Source organism: Vigna unguiculata, chromosome 3 (genome assembly GCF_004118075.2).
Source record: "Vigna unguiculata cultivar IT97K-499-35 chromosome 3, ASM411807v1, whole genome shotgun sequence".
Classification (NCBI taxonomy): domain Eukaryota; kingdom Viridiplantae; phylum Streptophyta; class Magnoliopsida; order Fabales; family Fabaceae; genus Vigna; species Vigna unguiculata.
The window spans coordinates 36506506-36529039 of record NC_040281.1 but is presented as its reverse complement, the minus strand read 5'-3'; the positions used below and the strand labels follow the sequence as shown (position 1 = coordinate 36529039).

The 22534-nt window shown below is 31.9% G+C and overlaps 3 protein-coding genes and 1 pseudogene across 4 annotated transcripts; 3 read left to right on the top strand and 1 right to left on the bottom strand.

Annotated features, from left to right (window-relative positions):
- Positions 1 to 516: 516 nt before the first annotated feature.
- LOC114179224 lies at positions 517 to 4570 on the top strand. 2 transcript variants are annotated; one of them, XM_028065485.1, is made up of 3 exons: positions 517 to 987; positions 1737 to 2869; positions 3883 to 4570. In XM_028065485.1, exons 1-3 carry the CDS (start codon positions 651 to 653, stop codon positions 3925 to 3927), a joined length of 1515 nt encoding a protein of 504 aa, XP_027921286.1. In that variant the 5' UTR covers positions 517 to 650; the 3' UTR covers positions 3928 to 4570. The 2 variants fall into 2 exon arrangements, with proteins under 2 accessions (XP_027921286.1, XP_027921285.1); XM_028065484.1 differs by having other exon boundaries at positions 3879 to 4570.
- A 6081-nt stretch (positions 4571 to 10651) lies between these two features.
- Positions 10652 to 15794, top strand: LOC114176272 (mechanosensitive ion channel protein 10-like). The gene is made up of 6 exons (XM_028061255.1): positions 10652 to 11261; positions 11346 to 12036; positions 13585 to 13708; positions 14536 to 14829; positions 14927 to 15129; positions 15329 to 15794. Exons 1-6 carry the CDS (start codon positions 10742 to 10744, stop codon positions 15597 to 15599), a joined length of 2103 nt encoding a protein of 700 aa, XP_027917056.1. The 5' UTR covers positions 10652 to 10741; the 3' UTR covers positions 15600 to 15794.
- A 988-nt stretch (positions 15795 to 16782) lies between these two features.
- Positions 16783 to 17958, bottom strand: LOC114175399 (annotated as a pseudogene).
- A 1308-nt stretch (positions 17959 to 19266) lies between these two features.
- Positions 19267 to 20676, top strand: LOC114175398 (protein MAIN-LIKE 1-like). Its single transcript, XM_028060167.1, has 4 exons — positions 19267 to 19620; positions 19750 to 20102; positions 20176 to 20263; positions 20335 to 20676. The coding sequence occupies exons 1-4, from the start codon at positions 19267 to 19269 to the stop codon at positions 20674 to 20676; spliced, it is 1137 nt and encodes a 378-aa protein (XP_027915968.1).
- Positions 20677 to 22534: the final 1858 nt, after the last annotated feature.

The following is a 22534-nucleotide window of genomic DNA, read 5'->3' as shown; positions in this document are numbered from 1 at the left end:
TTATTTGGAGATATAATTAGTAGTCATTTAGTAATAATAACAACCATTACTCGGTACTTTTATCCTTGTACTTTTAAGAATTAATTTAGTTTATTGCTTGTTTGATTTTTTTAAAATGTTTTACAACCGTACTTTTAATAATTAATTTAGTTCATTGCTTGTTGAAAAAAAGTTATTCATTTATAAATGTGACAACAGCATTTAAAATAAAGGTTAGTAAATAATAATTAAAATATTTAGTATATTTTTTTAAATGAGTTTAATTTTGATATGTATTTTTTATATTAATCAATTAAAAATTATCCTAAATATGATTTTTCAAGCCATTATTATACAAATAAAAATCTTATAACATGTAAAAATCGATTATAACATATTAAAAGAATATCTTCGCATTTTTCCTAGATAAATATTTATGGTATAAATGATTAAAAAAATATAACTTTTTAAAATGATTGTTACAGAATTCATCAATTCTTTTACATGTTCTTAAAAGTAACCGCCTCTTATTTATTTATGTTGTTATTTGAAAGGTTGGCTACGTACATGCTAGTTCGGAGCTGCGTGGCAATTTTCTTTGCTCCGTCGCGTTAGGGTTTTCAGAGTTTCCCATTACAAGTTCGTAGGGTTCGTTCATTCAGAGCAAAACAATGATCGACTTGTTGTTAACGAAACCCAATTGGAACGACGTCGTAGACAACGACGATTCAACTCGATCCAAATTGTCCCTTTTGAACGACTTGGAAACCGTTATTTGGTCCGCGGTGGGTCGCGCCGAAGCGCGCTTATGGCTCTGCAACACCGTCGCGGGTTTCAACTGCGTGACTTTCGTCGATCAGCGTGACCTGTTTCGGGCTTTGCTAAGAACACGACGGACGAAACGCGACTTGGCGTCTCAGCTTCTGCATTTCATGGTTGACACTTCGCCGCACAAACTTGGTTCCATTTTGGCTGGGAGGTGTCACGTTCTTGAGAAATTTTTTCAAGGTTAGTCCGTCTGCGCATTCTTTGCTCTTTTAAAGTGTTGTTAGGAGTAGTCATTGAAGTTACTGTTAATGGGGCACAAAAGCTCTGAATTTTTGTTGTACTGCAATTTGTACTGACTCTTAAAGCCTGAAACCATGAAATTTCGGCCACGTTTGCTGGTCGCAATTTCAATGTTTTTTTTTTTAAATTGTGATAATGTTTTCGTTGCAATCATGTCATAGGAAACTGTGGACATACTGGTGAATTGCTGTCGAAAATATGTTTCAGTGATTTAAAAAACCTGGCATTGTGGTTGAAATTGTGGTCAGGGATTGTTTCTTAAAACCTTGACTGCAGTTTCAAACTTTGGTGGTTAGTAGGTTGTGTCAGAGCAGGGGTGAAACTATGCATTTTATTGTCAAGTAGATATAGAGATTTGAGGGATTACAAAAACTAGAAGTGATGAAGAATGCATATACTAGGAGAGAAATTGGGTGTTTCTCCTTTATTATACTCTCTTGTTTGTTCCTGAATGCATTGTAGGTTGTTTATAGCGATATCTTGTTGCTCTCTGATTCAAACGGTTGTATCATTTGTGGATTTAACCTTGTGAATTTTTGAATGGTTTCTGGTTGAAATTTATATATATGTGATGGGTGCTCTAGTATTCATTAAATCGAACTTACTATGATTTGTGAATTTTTCATGACAGCAAAACAAGTGTGTGTATCAGTTCTTGTTGTATTGTATAACTTGTGTATGGGATGCAGGTAATCCTAAGCGAGTATTGCAGTGGTTTACCTGCTCTTCCTCTGGCGGTGGACTAGAGCAGGGGAAAGGTTTTAGGGCACTGTCCCAGTTTGCATTTAAAAATAGAGATATTTGTTGGGAGGAGCTGGAGTGGAAAGGAAAGCACGGGCAGTCACCAGCAGTGGTTGCTACTAAGCCCCATTATTTTCTAGATTTGGATATTCTCCAAACTGTAGAAAACTTTCTAGAACATGTACCTGAGTTTTGGTCATCTGATGAGTTTTCTGAGTCAGTGAAGGATGGTGATATTTTTTTTATTGATAGGTCCTTCTTTGTGCAATATTTCATTGATTTAATGTATAAGGAGGAATTTAAAGACATATGGGATGTTATAAATGAATTCCTCGGGCAGCAGCCCTTCTCCTCTCTGTGTGGACGTCTTCTTATTGCTCTTGAAGATCAAGACTTATGCTATCTTGTGGAATCACTTTGTAAATCTCTTGGCCCAAGAATGGAACTTCAACATTTCAACGACATCTCTAATTTGTTTGTGATTTTAGTTTTTAAATGTGGTGCTTATGGATCTATTGACCAGTTACTGCTGCTAAATGCTGTCACTGCACAGGGGAGGCAGCTTCTACGCCTTTTACGTGATGAAGAGGCTTGGGAGCCACATGAAAAAATCAATGAAATTGTTTCAAAGATGTCTGCAATCCCAAGCAATCCTAATATCTTGACAACAATCTTCAAGGACAAATATAAGATGAAAACTATAGAAGTGATAAAGTATATGGGACTCTTGTCATGGCTTATTTACTATAGACTGTCACGAGAATACCAGACCCCCGAGTCTTGGGAGTCTTTGTTTGTGAATAATCAAATTGGTTTTCGTAACTCTAATAAAAATGCATTGCCAGAAGAGGATGGACCATTAGAAGAAGATTGTTCTGATTTCGATAGCAGTTTGTCAGTCAGAGTAAAAAGTAGAAGAAAAAAGAAGGCTAGAAAGAAGAGGAGGACCTATTATCGCGATGAAGGTGGTGACGATGATGAATTGCTAGATTATGATTCTGCTAGCCAGAAGTTAGTTTCTCTGTCAAATATTAGAAGTTGGTTGCTTTCAACTGATGGGTACTCTTCAGGATTGAGCAGTGTAAGTTCCATAATCCATATATTTAAATAAACTTTTAGGCTTATAAACGTTAGTGGATGGAATCATATTTGCAACATTTGTGGTGAAAAATGTTGGATTTTGATCATAATGGTTCTGCCAGTGGATGAGATTTAAGTTACCAGAAAAAAGAAAACGAGATTCTCCTTGGTAGAATTTGAAGCAGTGATTATGGACATAGAACTGCATGGTTACATTCAAATTAAAAATGTCTGAGGTATTTGTTATGGTTGTTAAAATCGCTGAATATCTTGATTGAATTTTAGTCTGATTCGAGGAAGCACTGGCATTTCAAAATAGTAACCTTATTGTGATGTACATGTGTTTTACTTCTTGAGCACTTTGAATATTCCTATCTTCATTTTATAATTTTATTTTATTTTTGCTTTTGTCTTTTAAGCTTCTGTATCAATACAGATGGAAATATCACAGACTCACTGTAATAAATCGATAAATTATGGCTTATTACAACATGTATAATGACTTGTTCGTTTTCTAAATGTCAATTCTCTTTTTCATTTTAAGCTGTGTTTTATATTAATTTTACGCATTCTGTCATAACCATGTCTTTGAATTTTTATTATTTACCCTATCTCTCTATGTTTGTGAAGTACCTGAATTATGACCCTTGTCTTGTTTATCAATTCTTTCTAGTTTATATGAATAGATCAATTTGTCTCTTGACATACTTTGGTTTTTGAATATGATTAGCTTTGACTTTAATTAGCAATTACTATAGATATTTTGTTTATTACATTTAAAATATGTTTGATTCAAGTATTTTATCCCTCTTTATTATCAGTGCTCAAATATCATATTTGAACTGAATATGCCCTTCTCCATCCAATGTGCTTCATTGTATATTTTTTATTGTTCTAATTTTGAAATCATGTCACCTTCTATAGAAGTATATGTAGGAAAATCTATTGTTCTTGATAAAGATGAAATAAAGTTACTGTTAAACTGATTTTGTAATGTGTTATTTTTCTAGGCAGATTTACCAGAGTACCTTCATAGACAGTGCCTGTCTAAGTGGATGACGTGGCTGTAAGGAAAATGAGGTCCTGGTTCCCACCAAAGAGACATGCTATCATCGTCGCCAAATTGTTGAGTAGTAAGATCATTCATCCCTCGTCTTCATGTTTAAGCATGATTCTTACAAAACACACTGGACTTGCTGGGAATGGGAAATATCTGAAACGTAAACATGAAAAGCCAGCCTGATAACTCCCTAAAAGGAATTAAACAGTTCATTGTGAAGATCTGGAATGGAAGCGATAAAGAGCTGTGCTCATAAACTGCTACCATCGTATATGATTGGCAACATGAGCAATCATCAATATGGTCTGAATTTCTCTGACATCAACGTTGCCATGATCATCCAGATTGCTATGAAGATCATGCTCGGGCTAGTTATGATATGATACTCGAGTCCCATGATCACTTCTGTGGCGGCATATTATATCTGTTAGTATCTTATACAGCGTAGCATTCCTTATTTTCTGATATATGGACGTGGATGCATGCACGTTATTAGAAGTTGATTTCCTGTGCTAATTTCTTCTTTTCAAGTTAGGCAAGGAAAGAAAGTCAAAGACACTTACTACAATGTTCTTGGGGTAGTTTGTTCTTGCAACACCATCAATTTCTTTTTGTACCCTCATAAAATTTTTGAATTCCCTATTGTGTTTTTCGGAATTCCGAATGTAAATTTTATATTTTATGTAATTTGAAATAAAAAAATTTAAAAATTTAATGGTGACGCATGTTGAAATTAATGAGATAGGAAGAAAAGAAACGATATTGACATAGGGCGAAGCGAAACAAAGAACAAAATGATTTTAAAATAAAAAATAAAAAAATAAATTTTCTTTTTCAAAATTTTTATATTTATTTTTTTATTATTTCTTTTTAATCAAATATCTTTAATTTTAATTTTATATCCCTGCTATTTTTCTACTTTCATGTTATTTTGATTCAACCTATTACATAACATATAATGGACGTCATGTGTTGAAATACATCAAACAGTTTTCCAAGAGCCGTCCTTACCTGATCACTCAGTGTTGTTATTTTTATTTAATACAGTTTAGTTCATAGCACTGATGTTGGTTCACAAATTATCATGTTACAATTTCTTAATTTCTTATTGATTGATTATATACTTTTGTTATATTAATTAGTAGAAAAATAAATGTTTTTATTCACATTTTTGTTAAATAATAAGAAAACAGTAATCACAATAAACAAAATTAATATATTAGGATTGATAATGCAGACATTGAACCTCTGCTTCTAAGACTTTCACGTTTCATAATATCTCATGCATCGTACATGATACATACATTAAAAAAAAAATGAATTCAACGTGAAAAGAATTTATTAATATTAATATTAATGATATTATTGAAATTAGAACCACTTCTTTCCGTACCCCAATGTCTACACGCATGATTTTGTTACTAAATCTACAGGAATTTAAACATTGTTTTCAGACTATGTGAAACAATCTCATTGTTTTTTTAGTCTTCTTGTCCTTATCTTGATGTTACATCTTAGCCCCATGATCATCATTATGTGTGGCTACTTTTTTTTTTAATTTTCACTGTCACTCTTGAAATCAAATATAAAAAGTTTTCTTTGCATTCTTATAATATAGAATATAATCAAGAATGATTTTCGGATGACAAATTTTGATTGTCTTCTATATTTAATATTTTTTATATAAAAATTAATTTGGGGTCTAGAGTTTGAGAGTATAAATAAAAATTAAATAACTATGAGAATTGAAAAACCGAAACTAAAAATATTTAAAAAAAAAGAAATTCATGTTCAAGTACCAAGCAAGTTTTCTAAATATTTATATTCAAGTTTGAACCATTAATTCATTTAATTAATCAATTAAATTGATTAATTCAAATCAAATCAACTTATCATTCAATTCTATTCATATTTAATGATTAAATCAAAATTCAATAAATTTCAAATTTGATTTATAAAATAAAAAACACAATTTATAATCACGATGAGCAAAATCAAAACTAAAAAAATTATAAAAGACAAAAATAAACTTTCAATGATTGGTACAAAACTTAAATTGACTTATTTATTCTTGATTTGATGAATTAATTTTCATTGATCAGTTATATATTGATAAGAAAACAACAAAGGAATTTGGGATAAGAGAGGAGAAGAGGATTGGCTGAAAACAAATATGGAGATAATGGAAAGAAAAGGAGATGAAGGGACCATTTCTAAAAGTGGAAAATTTTAATAAATGATTTTTGTATGCAAGTTTAAGCATATTTATGCCATAAATAGATTATTGTCTATATGGATTTAAATCTGGACTCTAATTAGGTTCATTAGTCCAATTATAAAAAATTAAGCTAATACAAGAAAAATTTAATGTACATAGGTTCCTTTATAAAATTATTGTAAATATGTGTCAAAATAGTAAAGAACTTCAAATCCTGTAAATCACATATTTATTTTGAAACTTTAAAAATGTAAAATCTAATGTTACTAGAATTAGACAAAAATAATATTTAGAGAATAAAAAGTTATCGTCAAGATAATGAATAAAGATCTATAAGCTAAAAACACAAAATTAAAATACATATGTACATTGAACATAATTTATTCTGATACATTGAAATGAAGTAAGCTAAAAAACAAAAATAAAACATGTGAAAAATGCATTCACGATATAATAAAACTATAAACATGTTTATAAAATATGTGTTATCATTCCTGTAATGTCAAGATATGCTCAAACATAGGCATAACACTCACTTAAAACTGAAATATTATATAAATATAAAATGATTATTTTTCACTAGAAAAGTGTGTCTTTGATTTGCAAATTCTGTATAGCTTAGTGGATTTTCCCACTAAGGTGTGTGTTTTTTATGATCTTGTACCGTTAGCCAACACTTCCTTGATACAAAGATGACCACGTTCTTCTTTGTAGCTTCATGTAGCTATATTAGCTTAATATTTAATATTATTATTTGTTGAAATAATTGATGTGTTTAAACCTTAAATAACTATAGTCGATGATGAAGCACTTTCCGACCTCGTACAGCTGTTTGTTTGGAGGTCGATATCACAATCTATGTATATACATTTTTAATGCTTCACATGTTGATGCAATACATATCTTCACATTCATTATGTGATGGAAAGCAAGTCTTTCATTTTTCCACCCAAAAAAGAAAGTCTATTTCATTTCATCATGATGTTCTTTTCATGCGCATGACAACCCTTCACCATCCAACCATATTATTTATATATATATATATATATATATATATATATATATATGAAGATTATATATATATATTATAAAAAAAATTCTCATTAACACTTAATTTTAATGATCAAAAGTTGTTAATCATTATAATGACCAGTTTAGATACCAAAATTTTTAGTTACTAAAATAGACCCTATTGTGAATAAAAAGTTATAGTTAATCGCTAAAATGGTCACTAATTAATTAGAGACTAATTTAAAATCCAATTTTTTTGGTAACAAAAACTTTGGTAATTAATGTTTAGTGGCCAATTTTTTTGGTAGTTAAAACTTTAGTAGCTAAATTTTAAAAATCAATCTAAAGACCAATTATAATTTTTTATTCATAATAGTGAATTTTTTTAGTAACTATAATTTTTTATTTTGTAAATTAATTACTATATTAATTAACAAATTTTAGTCACTAAAATTGATCATTATGAAAACATTATTATATATATATATATATATATATAATAGTTTGCACAATTTTTACATATCTATCATTAAAAATTAATATGTAAGATATTCTCTGATACTTAGATACGACTTCAATGGATAACTCAATTAAATCATAAGTGAAATACGAAATCATGTCATAAGTTTAGTGAATAAAGTAATTAAAAAGAAGTTCTTCTAGTTAATATACTATTCACTAATAAAATTATGATAGTAAGTCCAAGTAAATTTAATACCATAAGTTTTGAAAACTATCTTAATCGTTCCTCATCAATAATGATTATTTAAACAATTTACTGTGTACTCTCTTGTGAAAACTTCAAGAATATAAAATAAAGAAGGAAGATTTGAATATATATATATATATATATATATATATATATATATATATATAAATAAGGGAGGAAAATATAATCATACATGACATAATAGAAAGAAAAATATAAATAAAAACAAAACATGAATTTTTGAAAGTCTTTTTTTTCTAAAATTAACTGTATTAAAATTGGCAGTTTATTTATTTTTTAATTAATAATGTACAAGTAAATCTTTGAATAATGATCAATTTTAATAATAAAAAATAATTAATCACTATAATAATCAATTTATAAACTAAAAATTATTAGTAACTCAAATAATTTCAGAAAATTATAATTAGTCTTTGAATTGGTAAGTGAAATAGTTTCTATTACGAGTTAGTTTGTCGCTAACATTAGTTACTAAAATTTTGATTTTCAAAAGAATTTATCTCTAAATTAGTATTTATTTATAAAATTGATCTCTAAATATATTTTTTATCATTAAAATTGATTATTATTTAAGAGTTTTCTTTTAGTGAAACATAATTTTTATAGTTATTTTGTTAGTTTTGAATTAACAATGGTAAGTATTCAAAGCATTATAACCCCAAATTTTGATTATTATGGCCTTTCAAAATCTTATAAGGCTAAATTAATTTTTCATAATTATAAACATACAATACTAAAAGCTGATTTTTTTTTATTCTCATTTTATGAAAAAATTCGTTATATTAATTTACAAAGTATTATAACCTATATATTTTAAATTATATATAATTAACAAAATCGTTTCTTAAAAAACATCTAAGTACCAAAATGCGAAAACTACAAGACTCTGCAATGTAAGAGAAGTCCTTGGAAAAATACCAAGAAAAAAAAATCCGTAAATAAATTCTTTCAATAATTTTTCTTAATTTAATGTTTTATAAAAAGTGGACACAGTATTTTTGTGCTTAGGAGCCAAAGTTTTTAAACACAAAGATACTGAAATATCTATTTTATTTAATATGAACTATTTTCTTTTGCAATAATAAAACTTTTTATCCATAAAAAACGTCAAAAATATCAAAGTAAGAGAATGGATTCCCTTACGACTGGAATTACCCATTACATGACTGCTTTAGTGAATAATTTTATTAGAGTAATGATAGAAACTATTGTATGAAGCTTTTCTAGAACAATTTTTATTAGAAATAATTTTGTAATATTTGACTTTGAATTTCTGATAGATTTTTTAAACATGTAAAATATTCATATATTTAGAAATATATAGCTAACTCAATAATTACATCTTATCATAAATAATTAAAGAATAATAAAAGTTACACGTTAAATATATAAACGTTCTGAAAAGTTAAAGATTTTAGTTTCATTACAAAATGAATTTTAAAAATACTAAGATTTAGATATCACTACTCCATAATAAAACCACGTGCCTAAAATTATCACTACTCAAAATGTTTGGTAGTTGACTTTAGCAACATAACTAAGAATTTAGGCAAGTTGCATTTCAAGAAAGTGCTTGTACGCGCAGTGCGCACGCGTTTTCATGCTAGAAAAGGGAGAATCCTCCATAGCCACTTACAAACTTTCAAGCTAGCCTACACAAATTTAATTATTATAAAAAAATAATTTTTTAAAAATTAAATTTTGACAATTTTATCTTATAACATCGGTTGCATCCTCTCTGAGTGACTACTTATTTTTTTTATTATTCATTTTTCTATATTCCAAAATCACATACCTTAAATTGTAAGAAAAAATAATCAAAATATCAGTCTTCTTATTATAAATCTAATATATCTTTATCTTTTTTCTATTTCTTCTTCTTCTTCTCTATTATTTTAATGGATGTTTTCTGCTTCTAATTTGATGTATTTTGTAGAATTGATAGCGAAGAAATAGAAAAATTAGCCACATATAATAATAACATTCATAAATCTATTACTTTTAAATTTTGGGTTAAAAGTGTTGTAATATTTTAAGAAAATGACGATGATTCATGGATATTGAAATATTTATCAACACCTTATCCGTTGATATCTTATTAGTGTCCATTTTTTGTCTATTTATCTCTTAAAAACACAATAAAGATACTGGAGGTTGAAAAATGATAAATGTATACCTCTACCATAAGAACACCTATTTTACGTTTTCACATTTTGGTTAAACTAGTTTAATGTTTTGGTTAAAATTATTAGTTAACTACTATAATACATATATAGGCATCACATAATCGTTAAAAGGCCTTCTGAAATCCTTTTGAGACTTTTCTCTATTGATCTTATTACAGCCTCTTCTATTTTTTCTTTCAAATTCACCAAATCAAATTTATATCTCCAAATTATTATAATTGAGAAACATGATATCTACATAATTTTTTGAAGACTACATCACTTAGATTAAACGAGTGGAATGTTTCGATTAAATTAATATAATTGTGGGTTAAATTTTAAATAAGTAATGTAAAATTAACACAATTTTAATTTAGTGGTGCACATCTATCGATGCTCCTAGAGGCTCCATGGGTCATTCAAAGTAGCTAGGGAGACCGTGTATTGACTTTCATGAAACAAAAAAAATAATAATAATGGAAGCATGAAAATGTATATTCATAGATAATTAAACAAATAGATTAAATTAAATTTGAAAAATTGCATTTATATAAATCATATTTGACCCTATCAAATTTAGAAAAGATGGATGTATATAAGCTTGTATATAAGTTTGGAATGGAGTGTCTCCCTCGTATCCATTTAACAAAGAAAGTTTTGGCCACCACTTACTCCTTAGCCTTCTAAAAATGGAGAAATCAAGGCCTTCAGACCAAGTTGTTCTCTTCATCGACCAACATAATCCTAAGCCATCATCCATGGAAGCCGAAAACCATCAAGAGAAACCCAGACACCCCATAAAAGTAAAAACTCTTAACCGTCTCAGCTTCTCAAAACCCAAATCCCGAATCCAAGAGTTCAACCATGTTCCCCGCAACAAGCTCGCAGCCTCTGAAGAAGAAGATGACATTATCCAACCCACGTACAAGCTCACTTCCAATGAAGAAGACGACGACGAAGATGACTGGAAATGGGACAAGGAAGACATGGAAGAGGATGGCTCAGAGCATAACACGAAGTTGCACCAAAAGAAGAAGTTCAAAGTGAAGTGGAGGCTCGTGATGGAGTGGGCTTTGTTCCTCAATATATTGGCATGCTTGGTGTGTTCTTTGACAATTTCTTCCATAACCAACATGCACGTCCTGGGATTGGAGATTTGGAGGTGGTGTGTCATGGTAATGGTTACATTCAGTGGTCGCCTGGTTTCAGGTAATTATAATATCATTTTCCTTATAAATGTATTGAATTTAGGGTTTGAAAAACATTTCTGCAAATAATTTATGATCCAAACAGGGTGGCTAGTTGGTGTGATCGTGTTCTTCCTTGAACGAAACTTCATGCTAAGGGATAAGGTGTTGTACTTCATCTACGGGCTTAGAAAAAGCATAAGAAACTGTTTGTGGTTAGGCCTGGTGTTACTCTCGTACTGGAGCTTGGTATTCGACGATGTGCAGAAGAAGAACCACAAGTTTCTGAACAAGATGTTTCAGGCGCTGGTGGCAGTTCTGGTGGGCGCAACCATTTGGCTGGTGAAGATCGTACTGGTGAAGATGCTGGCGTCGTCGTTCCACGTGACGACGTACTTTGACAGAATGAAGGAGAGCGTTTTCCACCACTACATTTTGGATACTTTGTCGGGTCCGGCGATGGAGGACGCGGAGGAGATATTGCGGCAGCACCAGCTGATGGGGTCGAAGTCGATGCCTGCGAGGTTGAAGATGAAGGAGGCGAAGAACTCGTACAAGTCGAAGAGATTTGGGTCGAGGAAGATCGACATGGAGAAGCTGAGAGAGCTCAGCATGGAGAGCCCTTCGTCTGCATGGAGTGTGAAGAGACTTGTTAACTATGTCAGATCTTCTGGCTTGTCCACCATTTCCAGAACCGTCGATGATTTTGGCAATGCTGAGTCTGAGATCAATAGCGAGTGGGAAGCTAGAAACTGTGCTCAGAGGATTTTCAAGAACGTTGCCAAACCTGGTGCCAAGTAAGTGCATATTCTCATTTTTTTTTTTATTTGTTAGCGTTGCGATACACCCTAAACCCTAAATCAAATACAATTTAAATATTTTTTTTTCAAAACGAACAATATCTACCCGGATTAACAAACAACAAAAGAGATTAAGTTGATATGAGATTTCACTTACATATGTGTGAGTATTTATAATTTTAGATTGAAATTGAATTCAAATTCTTTTTTATTTATTCATGAATCTATCATATCAAATCTCTTTGATATATTTTCTGAAAAGGCCATCAGTATTGTCGTTTAAAATGACCTAGAATGAGAAACTTAGGTATCTTGGTGACATAAAATTTCTAAAGCCACTAAAAGTGGACAACATTAGCGACTAGGTACTTTTATACTTTGATGCTTTTCTAGGTCTATCGAAAAGGTTGTGCACTTGACCCATACAAATAAACAACTAATTAATAAGAAGAGAGTGGGTGAGTTTTGCACCATTAAGGGCATCTCTAGTGCACATTCGGACCCAGGTGCCATGGCACTGTATATATTGTGGGTTTGGTCCCATGTATTTATAATTTTATTTTGCTTTTGTGGTCCATGCTATGAGCTCTTAAAATAGAACTAAGGTGTGTAGTGCTGCGATCGGAGCCATTTTGTGGTTCATTTCGTACTCATTGTCAGTGGTCCATTAGTGTTGCGTTTCACTGCTTCTTTCATCGACCAATTCCCGCAATTTGTGCTCAGTGGCAATGCGTCATCATGCAGCAAGAGAAAAAAAATACACCCGCGGAATTTTATACCTAAGTTTCGTAAATGTATTCTGATTTAAGGTTTCTTAACCGTAATTAATTCTCTTAATTTTGATAAAGCAGCATTATTCGTGACGTCATGTTATACATTGCTGACTGCCTATTTAATTCTGTTAGTTCCAACTTATAAAGAAGAATACATATTTTAAATAGAACTATTTTATATTATAATAGTTCCGGTTTACTTTTTCCCTACCCCAGTGTGTCAGCACCATAGTGGTGTGTCAGATCCATTATTTTGCAGCAACAGAGAAGATGGTTCCGTTAAGATCTTCCATTGTGGTGCAAAATATTCTAAATGTAGTGCGCAAGCAAAGCACTATTGATGTATTGTCCCACCAAGAATAAACTGTTTCTTTTTTTTTTTTATGGAAAATAATATTTTAACCTATTTTTTTATCTATTTTTAACTCATTATTTTTATCACTTTTAGATTATATATTTTAATTTTTTATAATGATGTGATATGATGATTTAAGAATAATAAGAGTAATGAATTAAAAGTAGGTTAAAAAAATAGATTAAAATATGATTCTTTTTAAATTAGGTACAGTGAAGTGTTTTGGTTTGGTGGGTCAGGGTTGCTAATTTTACCTCATTTATCATGTGTTCTGATTGAACTAATTGACACAAATGATTGTGTCAGTGGTTGACTTTTTGAATAAGCAATTAACATCTGAAAAGATTAATTAGCAACAATTATACATAATATTTATTAACAGTGAGTTAAAATATGGTAATTTGCAAATTACTGAAGGTATATTGAGGAGGAAGATCTGATGAGATTTTTGAAGAGGGTTGAGATACACACCATATTTCCACTCTTTGAAGGTGCTCTTGAAACAGGACAGATAAGCAGGTCTTCATTCAGAAATTGGGTGGTAAGTTTTTACTATATAAAAATTATATGTGTTTTCCCTTTTTGAAAACTATTTTAAATTTGAAGTTTAAGATAAGAAAATAGAATAGAAGTTTCTAGGTATTTTTTATTTCTTTTAGGTTTGAAATCTTTTTAAACTAAAAGTTACTTGGTGAAAAAACTGTTTTTTTTTAATATATTTAAAACTAAAATGCACCTATGAACATAAAACATGTGTAAAATTAATTTAATTTACAGAAATTTGTTTTTATGATAACAAAATACACGGCAAATCTATGCATTAAAAGAGTAAAATTAATTTAAATCTCATTTACAATTTATTTATTAAATATAATACTAATAAAAAATTAGTAAAGATAACAGTTTAAAATTTATATTAGAACTCAATAATGCCAAATTTATTTAAAATAATTTTTTCAATTTATGTTTCAAAAAAGTAACCATAAATTAAAAAATTCAAAGTATTATGAGATCTAAATTATATTTAAAGAAAATATAATAATTATTTTCAAAGGCTAAAATTTCATTTAAATTATTCCCATTCATTGCAATAAAATTATTTTCTTTCATATAATAAGAATTAAAAAAATTAAAAAATTATTTAACTTTTTAAAGCACATAAATAAAGACAAATTATGACCATTTAACAACCTAAAATGTATGAAAATTATTTAATGGAGAATTCAAAGAAGCACTCAAATTAGCAAGTCATTGAAAAATTAAAAGAATTTCATTTTAAATTGGATTGAGATTCAAAACAAAAGTGCATTAATAAGTTCCATATATATAAATTGTAAGAAAAATATCCCTAACGATTTATTTGATCAGATTCGAGCATATTATGAACGAAAAGCCCTAGCACAGTCACTGAACGATACGAAAACAGCAGTGCAACAGCTTCACAAAATAGCAAGTGCAATTGTTAGTGTCATAATAATCATTGTGATGCTTTTGGTGATGGAGGTGGCCACACTCAAGATAATTTTGTTCTGCATCACACAAACAGTTCTCATAGGTGTTGCCTTCCAAGGTACCTGCAAGACTGTGTTGGAAGCCATTATCTTTGTCTTTGTCATGCACCCTTTTGATATTGGAGATCGATGCGTCATTGATGGAGTTCATGTAATTAATTCATTTCACAACCTTTCTTTTCTCATATCTTTCTCTTTGTTTCATTTCATTCTCAACTTCAATTCTGTGTGCTTACATTCACCCACAGATGATCGTGGAAGAGATGAATATCTTGACAACAGTGTTTCTTCGATATGACAATGAGAAAATTTACTACCCTAATGCAGTTTTGCTCTCTAAGCCAATAAGCAACTTCTATAGGAGTCCAGAGATGGGTGATGCAGTTGATTTCACCATCGATGTTTCAACTTCCATGGAGACCATCCTTGCCCTCAAGAAATCTATACAGATGTAAGTTAAACAACTGAGATTTCTAGTAACCATTTTTCTGAACTGTTCTTTCGCTGTGTCTTCAAAATGCATTGATAATCACTGATGTATTAAAGTACAAATCTAGGACTTCACCATAAAGTTGCAGACAAATTTATTGCTTAACATTAAGCACCTTTTATTTTGTTAAAATATCTTACATGAGTGATTATGAGTTTAGGTACATTGAGAGCAAACCCAAGTATTGGAATCCAAAATACAGTTTGATAGCAAAAGGAATTGAGAATGTGGACAAGCTAAAGTTTGCCCTATGTGTGCAACACACTATCAACCATCAGAACTATGGTGAGAGAAACGTTAGGATGACTGAGCTTCTCTTGGAACTGAAGAGGATCTTTGAGATCCATGGTGTGAAGTATCATCTTCTTCCTCAGGAGATTCAGATCACCCATATGAATATTGAACATGGCAAAGTTCTGTTTCAATCATGAACAACTTTCCAGTACTATGCATTTCCCATGTATTACTATACCCTAACAATATCACTTGGTTAATTAGTTATATATATATTGCTTTCAAACATCAATTCTGCTGTATGCTCTGATTGCACTATGTTATATAATGGAGTTGTGGAGGTGTGCACTCTTAATTTATGAATAAAATACCATATATTTTTTTAATGGTCTTACACATTCCGTTTTTGTTTTTTTCCATATTAATTAGTGGGGAAATTTGTAAAAAAGGAGTCACCTTCTCGGCGGGTTTGTTTGAAGTAATATTGTAAAAGTAGGTCGTGTCGTCCGGTGGGAGGACGACATTAAGGTGAAGTCGTCCTCCCAGAGGCCGGTTCCCCCCCCCCCTTTTTTTTTTAAATGAAGTCGCCCGGCCTCCGTTCGGTTTTTGCATGTAGCGTGATGAAGTCGTCCGGAAGGAGGTCGGTTTCAGTTTTTGATTTTTTTTTTCGTTACAGTTTTATTTTATGTTTTATAAATTTTTAATTTTCAGTTTTTTCAATCATTTACATTTTTTAAATTTTTTGTATAGTATATTTAATTTGTTGGGATTCTTTTATTAGTATAATAAATTAATTTAAAAAAATACATTACATAATAAAAATAAGATAATAAAAATTTGCAACCAATACATAATAAAAATGACATAATAAAAATTACATAATGAAAATAATATAATAAAAGTTACATGAAAATTGGATAAAGTAATAAATTACTAACGGTAGGTACAATTGTCCCTATGATGTCCTTCATTTCTACAATATGAACATTTGTTTCGTCTGTTTGGATTTGGTTCATCCATCTCATTATGGATTCTATTAGTTGGTGGTCTTCCCCTTACCCTACGATGCATGTTTGGGTCTGGAATGAAATTTGGTCCGGTGTATATGGACCAATATTCTTTATTCCTAACCGGATGAAACTGTATTTCATATGCTTTGTTGATGTTGTAGAGGCTATAAACTGGGTGGATGTATGAGGTTAGGTCTATATGTGAGAAAGAGCAAACAGCTATTACGTGATGACAAGGCAGTCAAACAACTTGAAAATGACCACAATCACACCACCAATCATTTAATTTAACTGTAAAAGACATTGGTAGGCGGTGATCATGTGGAGAAAACATCTCTTGAACTTGAAATTCATTATTGTCTCGTGAGTATCAACGCACTTGACACATTCCCGCTTGTTGTTGATTTTTTCTAATAATAGTATTAATTTCCTTGGGATACTGGTGGCCTGCTCGTAACATGGAGTCTGCCTTAACCCCTCTCTCAACAAACCATGTTGCGGTCCTTTCAAATGTTGCCTTAATTAGAGCACAAATTGGTAATGAATGAGCTCTTTTCAAAACAGAATTCATACATTCTGCCAGGTTTGTTGTCATGTGTCCAAATCTACTACCCCCATCGTAGGCTTGAGTCCATTTTTGTAGTGGTATCCTATCGATCCAAGATGCCACTTCTGGTGAATGTGATCTCAAAGCCGCCAATTTAGCATCGAATATGGGTTGTTTGACCTCGTAAGCTGTAAAAATGCAATTATATTAGTTAATTTAATTATCAAATATGGTGACTGAAACAAAAATTTTATTACCCATATTCTTTAACCGGTTTTTCAATTCGTGATTCTTGAATTTTTTGTTGAAATTGGAAGCAATATGACGTATGCAGTATACTGATTGCAATCCATCTGCTTCCCATTGTACTTCTTCAAATTGTAGGGTTGCCAATATGCCTTTCCCCCTGTCTGTTATGAAGCAGAGGTTTGATTGTGGTACGTGCTCCCTTAAGAGTTGAACAAACCATATCAAGGCCTCCTTTGTTTCTCCTTCCACTATCGCGAAGGCCAAAGGGAATATATTACGTGACCCATCTTGAGCTAGTGATATTAGCAATGTCCCTTGATATCTTCCTGTGAGAAATGTGCCATCTACTTGGATAATTGGCTTGCAATAATTAAACCCTTGAATGCATGGTCCAAAAGACCAAAATACGCGTTCCGTAATATAGCAAGAAGGGTCAGGTTGGCCACTAACAAGTCTAGGAGATCCAGTGCATTGAATTATTATGCCGGGATTGCTTTCTTGTACAACTTGATACCACCTTGGAAGTTCATTATAAGACTCTTCCTAATCTCCAAACTCCTTAGCAAGCGTTTTTTGCTTACCCTTCCAAGCTTTGTCATATGAAACTGAATATCTGAAACGATTCTTGATTTCAACTATCAAACTTTTGATAGGTATGGAAGGATTTTCCTTTACAGAGTTCATCACAATAGAACCAATTTGGTTGGAATCAAGATTGACATGATCTGCAGGTTGCATGGTTGACAAACAAGTGTGGATTCCGTCAATCTTTCTAATCTCCCAATTCAGACTCCGCTTGCTATAAGCAGCTCGTAAACACCACGGGCATCCTTTTTTGTGGTCGACACATCGACATATGAATTTTTCAGATTTGCTCTCAACAACCACAAATCTATAACCATTGTCGATGTGGTATTGCTTGATATATGACACTGTGGACTCTTTTGTGTCAAAAGACATCCCAATACATAATGAATTTTCGGTCATTGGATTTGAAGCTTCAACTAAGGTGTGACTTGATGAGCCAGTATGATCTGTTGTATGCATTGTATATTGGTTGGTAACCAACTCATCTTCACTAAAATCAGACAAAATATCTGGATATTGACTTTGTCCGGCCATTTCTGTGCAAATTTGGTGAAAAGTGAAAATTTTGTAGGGTCAAAAATAATAAGGGGAGAAAAAAATATAAGACTTCAACAAGAATGTGGTGTTTAAATCGTGTGCAGAGAAGCCGATATTAATGGCAACGGTCAACCATATTAAATAACCTATTTTAATGCACACAAACGTCATTAATGACACTGTTTCTTAATAAATAACCCTTGTTGATACACAAAAGCCGCATTAATGGCAATGACTTTATTAATAAAAGCCAGCGACTTCATTAAATGAACAGTATAGAAACCGTCAGGCGGCCTGGCGACATTAATTGAAAGTCGTTCGCACCAATGATGACATTAATTGAAATTCATCCGCGTCAGTGACGACTTCACTTTGGTTGTCATCCGCACTGATGACGACTTCACTGTCCAAGACCCTGACACCATCACGTGCGCGAATCTGCGCGCATTTATTTCGTGGTTGACCGTGCCCGTGATGTGTGGATCCCCTCACTGCACCACTTCCAAGCCATGAATTCAGGGAAATAGTGGAATTCAGAGATTCCTCCTACTCTCTATGCCATGCATAGTCCAATTTTTACATGCACTGGTCTAAAGTGTTGGCAGCTTTAAATGCCTTTTCTGAATGCATGCTCTCAACCACATTGCACGAAAATATTGAAGGATTGATGGACAGCTGTTGTGCATTCACGTGAGGAATCAAGGCATTGGTTTAAATACCTTCAAGTTGCATCCATATGCATCAATTTCGGTTTGTGTGTTGTGCTTAGATTGGGAGAGAATTATTTGAAGTTTGTGCGCAGTGGGAGAGTGTTGAATACTTCATCACTTCTTTGATAGCTTCTATTTTCAAGGTTCAAGTATGATTTAATAATTTTTTTTAATTAATTTGCACACTTAGATTCTAATTTTTATTTACTATTTCTAATTTAGCATGACACGAAATGGACGCCTACCTCAAGATATGTCACTACTCCGGCTTCAGCATGAGCATATCACTCACGACTTATGGGAAGGACGAGAACGAGTTCTTAGACCGAGAATAGCTAGAGTTTGGATACTAAACAACCAAGACATACTTGATCCCCGTGTCATAAATTTAATGCATCAAGCTGGATTCGGACACGCCTTGTACATCCCAGACATGGATGTCAACCACTTCCTCATCAGTTCTTTATTAGAAAGATGGAGATCAGAAACTCACACCTTTCACTTCCCCCATGGAGAAACCACCGTGACACTAGAAGATGTAGCCGTCCTCCTTGGCCTACCGATAGACGAAGATGTGGTAATTGGTCCCACTACGGTTGACGACATATTCGCCACCTTTCATGAACATCTAGGTGTCATTCCACCACCGACGGTGATAAGGGGGAACTCAATTTGAGTATCTTGGTTAAACACTACTTTCCAACAGCTTCCACCCAATGCAAACAATGAGGTTATTGCTCAATATGCGAGAGCGTACATTCTCACATTGATTGGAAGCATTTTAATGCCAGACACGTCTGCAACTAGGGTACATGTCATGTATCTACTTAGGCTAGCTGACTTGGATGTCATCAGAAATTATAGTTGGGGCTCTGCAGTCTTGGTTTGTCTATATCGTTGCCTAGATCATGGCATTCACCTATGCCAAGAAAATATTGGTGGATGCATGATTTTGTTACAATGTTGGGCTTGGGAAAGGATTACTTCTATAGCCCCACCACTTCAACCTTTAAGTGATCAGGAGGTGGCTGATGGGGATGGTTTCCCTGTCTGTAGAAGGTAGAAAGCTAACTTTTAAATTATTTTTTTTCTTGTCATTTAACTAACTTTAAATTGCAAAATTTTTATTTAGGTGGATGAACGTAACGCATCAGATAAATCCAGCTTCAATTTCAGTTACTGATTTTCGGTTGAGATTTGATCAAATACGTACAAGACAGGTAATACTTAAGGTAATTGCAGGTTTTTTATTTTTAAAAGTTTAAAACTAATGTCTACAATTTGGTTTCAGTTCTTGTGGAGGCCTTACATTCAACCCGAAGTTAGTCGATTGATTGTGGTTGACATCCCTCCAGTGTCCAGAGCAATAGTACTAATAATTTGGTTCGCAACAGTAGAAATCCATCAGGCGGATAGGGTGATGCGTCAATTTGGTTTAAGACAAAACATTCCGCCTGAGCCGGTTAACCTAGATCAAGTTCAAAGGGATGACTTGAGGGGGAGAAACGACAGAGATTGGGTGGCACATCATCATCAATGGATTGCAATTTGGAATGATCGACAAAATCAGATCATTCAAGGTACACCGTTCAGCGAAAACGGTCATTTGCGTGATGAAACACCGTATATGTAGTGGTACATCAACCACACTATCCGCTATATATCTCCGTCAGAATCTTCCGACGATGAGGTTATTTATAATACATTTGTAGTACATTTGTTTATCATACATACTTATTCATGCCAATAACCGTGTTATTTATTTTACAGTACGACATATCACAAGAACCTTCTCAGCCTGCTTCACAACCCTACACTACCCATGTTGGGTCTTCTCCAGATTTCATGCATCATCACCAACCCTTTTTCGGACAGTCCCCTATGGGTCAAGGTCAAATGTTTGAACATTCACATCCTCAATTTGGCAACCCATCAAACACCTTATTCTAACACGTCCCTTCCTCATACGGTTTTTTCCAGCATCAGTCAACTTATGGTGCTGGTCCATCACATATGTTTGGAACCACAACCATGGCACCACCATCTGCCTATTATCCAGGATCTTCATCATCAATGTCATTCTATCCTCCGCCAATGCCTTCCTAATCACCACAAATTCCTCAAAATGTCCAAAGTCATCAAGATGAAGATGATGAACCACAACAACAACCACTAAGACGTCCCAACAGACCCAGAAGAAGACCAACATTTGGAACCGGAGGACATAGATGACTGTTTCATTATTTTCAAGTTACTAAATTATTGTATTTTAATTTTTAATCATTTTAAAAATATATTAATGTTTATTTTTATTTTTATTTCAATTTATTATCATTTACTGTTAAAAAAAAAACTAAAATGAAGTCGTCATCTGCAAAGACGACTTCACCAACACCAAACCAAAAATCGGCCTCCAGCCAGACGACTTCATTTAAAAAAAAAAGAAAATCGGCCTTTGGGATGACGACTTCACCTTTAAAGTCGTCCTCTCCCCTGACGACACGACCCACTTTTACAAATAAAATTTCAAACGACCATTTTTTACAAATTCTTGGTCAAAGTGACCCAGAATTACAAATTTCCCTAATTAGTGATATATTTGAATATGATGTACCTTACTTTAACTTAGGTTACATATTTGTGTTCGACATGTGTATGTATCCGATACTTTAGGATACTTTATTGATATTTATTAATCAAATATCTAATTTATAAAGTTGTACAAGAAATGTTTTGAATGATGGTCAATTTAGTGACAAAAAATAATTAGTCACTGTAGAATGACTAATTTATTTGCCAATTTAAAAACTAAAAAATATTGGTAAATAAATAGTTTCAAATAATTAGATTTTAAATTGATAATTAAAATCATTTTTATTATGAATTTGTTTCTAAACTGGTCACTAATTATCTACAAAGGTTTTGACCACAATAATTGGTTTCTAAATTTGTCACTGATGTTAACTATCAAGGTTTTGGCTACTAAAATAATTGGTCTCTAGTTATAAAATTGGTATTTAACATATTTTTTGTTACTAAGATTGGTAATTATTTGAGAGTTTTCTTGTAGGGATACTTTTATGATGACAATAATTTATATTCTTTATGTTGACAACTTTAGTACATATAGTTTTAATTTGGATTAACATAATAACAATCATATATTTATTATGTTTTTAAGAATTATTGTACATTTTTTAATATTTATATATCACATATCTATCATGTATCATATCCTAGCATTTTAAAATAAACGTATCGACGTATGAAATATATGTCTTATACGATATATGTATCATATATGTGCATTATATCTTAATTAACATATTGGACCCTTGAATAATTTTCATAGAAATATTAATATTGTATTAGGATAAGAAATTGTTATAATTTTAAAGAATTAATTAAAATTTATTATATTTGAATTATTTGTAATTAGATTTTCGTTATTTTCTAAATATTTTATTTGAATAAAATAAATAAACTATCTT

Bases quoted from the DNA above. Each gene is read 5' to 3' on its own strand.
- LOC114176272 (XM_028061255.1), top strand. From the start codon at position 10,742: ATGGAGAAATCAAGGCCTTCAGACCAAGTTGTTCTCTTCATCGACCAA. The intron at 13,709-14,535 runs GTAAGTTTTTAC...TTATTTGATCAG, and splicing joins CTTCATTCAGAAATTGGGTG to ATTCGAGCATATTATGAACG. The intron at 15,130-15,328 runs GTAAGTTAAACA...TTATGAGTTTAG, and splicing joins CTCAAGAAATCTATACAGAT to GTACATTGAGAGCAAACCCA.
- LOC114179224 (XM_028065484.1), top strand. From the start codon at position 651: ATGATCGACTTGTTGTTAACGAAACCCAATTGGAACGACGTCGTAGAC. The intron at 988-1,736 runs GTTAGTCCGTCT...TATGGGATGCAG, and splicing joins TCTTGAGAAATTTTTTCAAG to GTAATCCTAAGCGAGTATTG. The intron at 2,870-3,878 runs GTAAGTTCCATA...TTATTTTTCTAG, and splicing joins ACTCTTCAGGATTGAGCAGT to GCAGATTTACCAGAGTACCT.
- LOC114175398 (XM_028060167.1), top strand. From the start codon at position 19,267: ATGACACGAAATGGACGCCTACCTCAAGATATGTCACTACTCCGGCTT. The intron at 20,103-20,175 runs GTAGAAAGCTAA...ATTTTTATTTAG, and splicing joins GGTTTCCCTGTCTGTAGAAG to GTGGATGAACGTAACGCATC. The intron at 20,264-20,334 runs GTAATACTTAAG...ATTTGGTTTCAG, and splicing joins ATCAAATACGTACAAGACAG to TTCTTGTGGAGGCCTTACAT.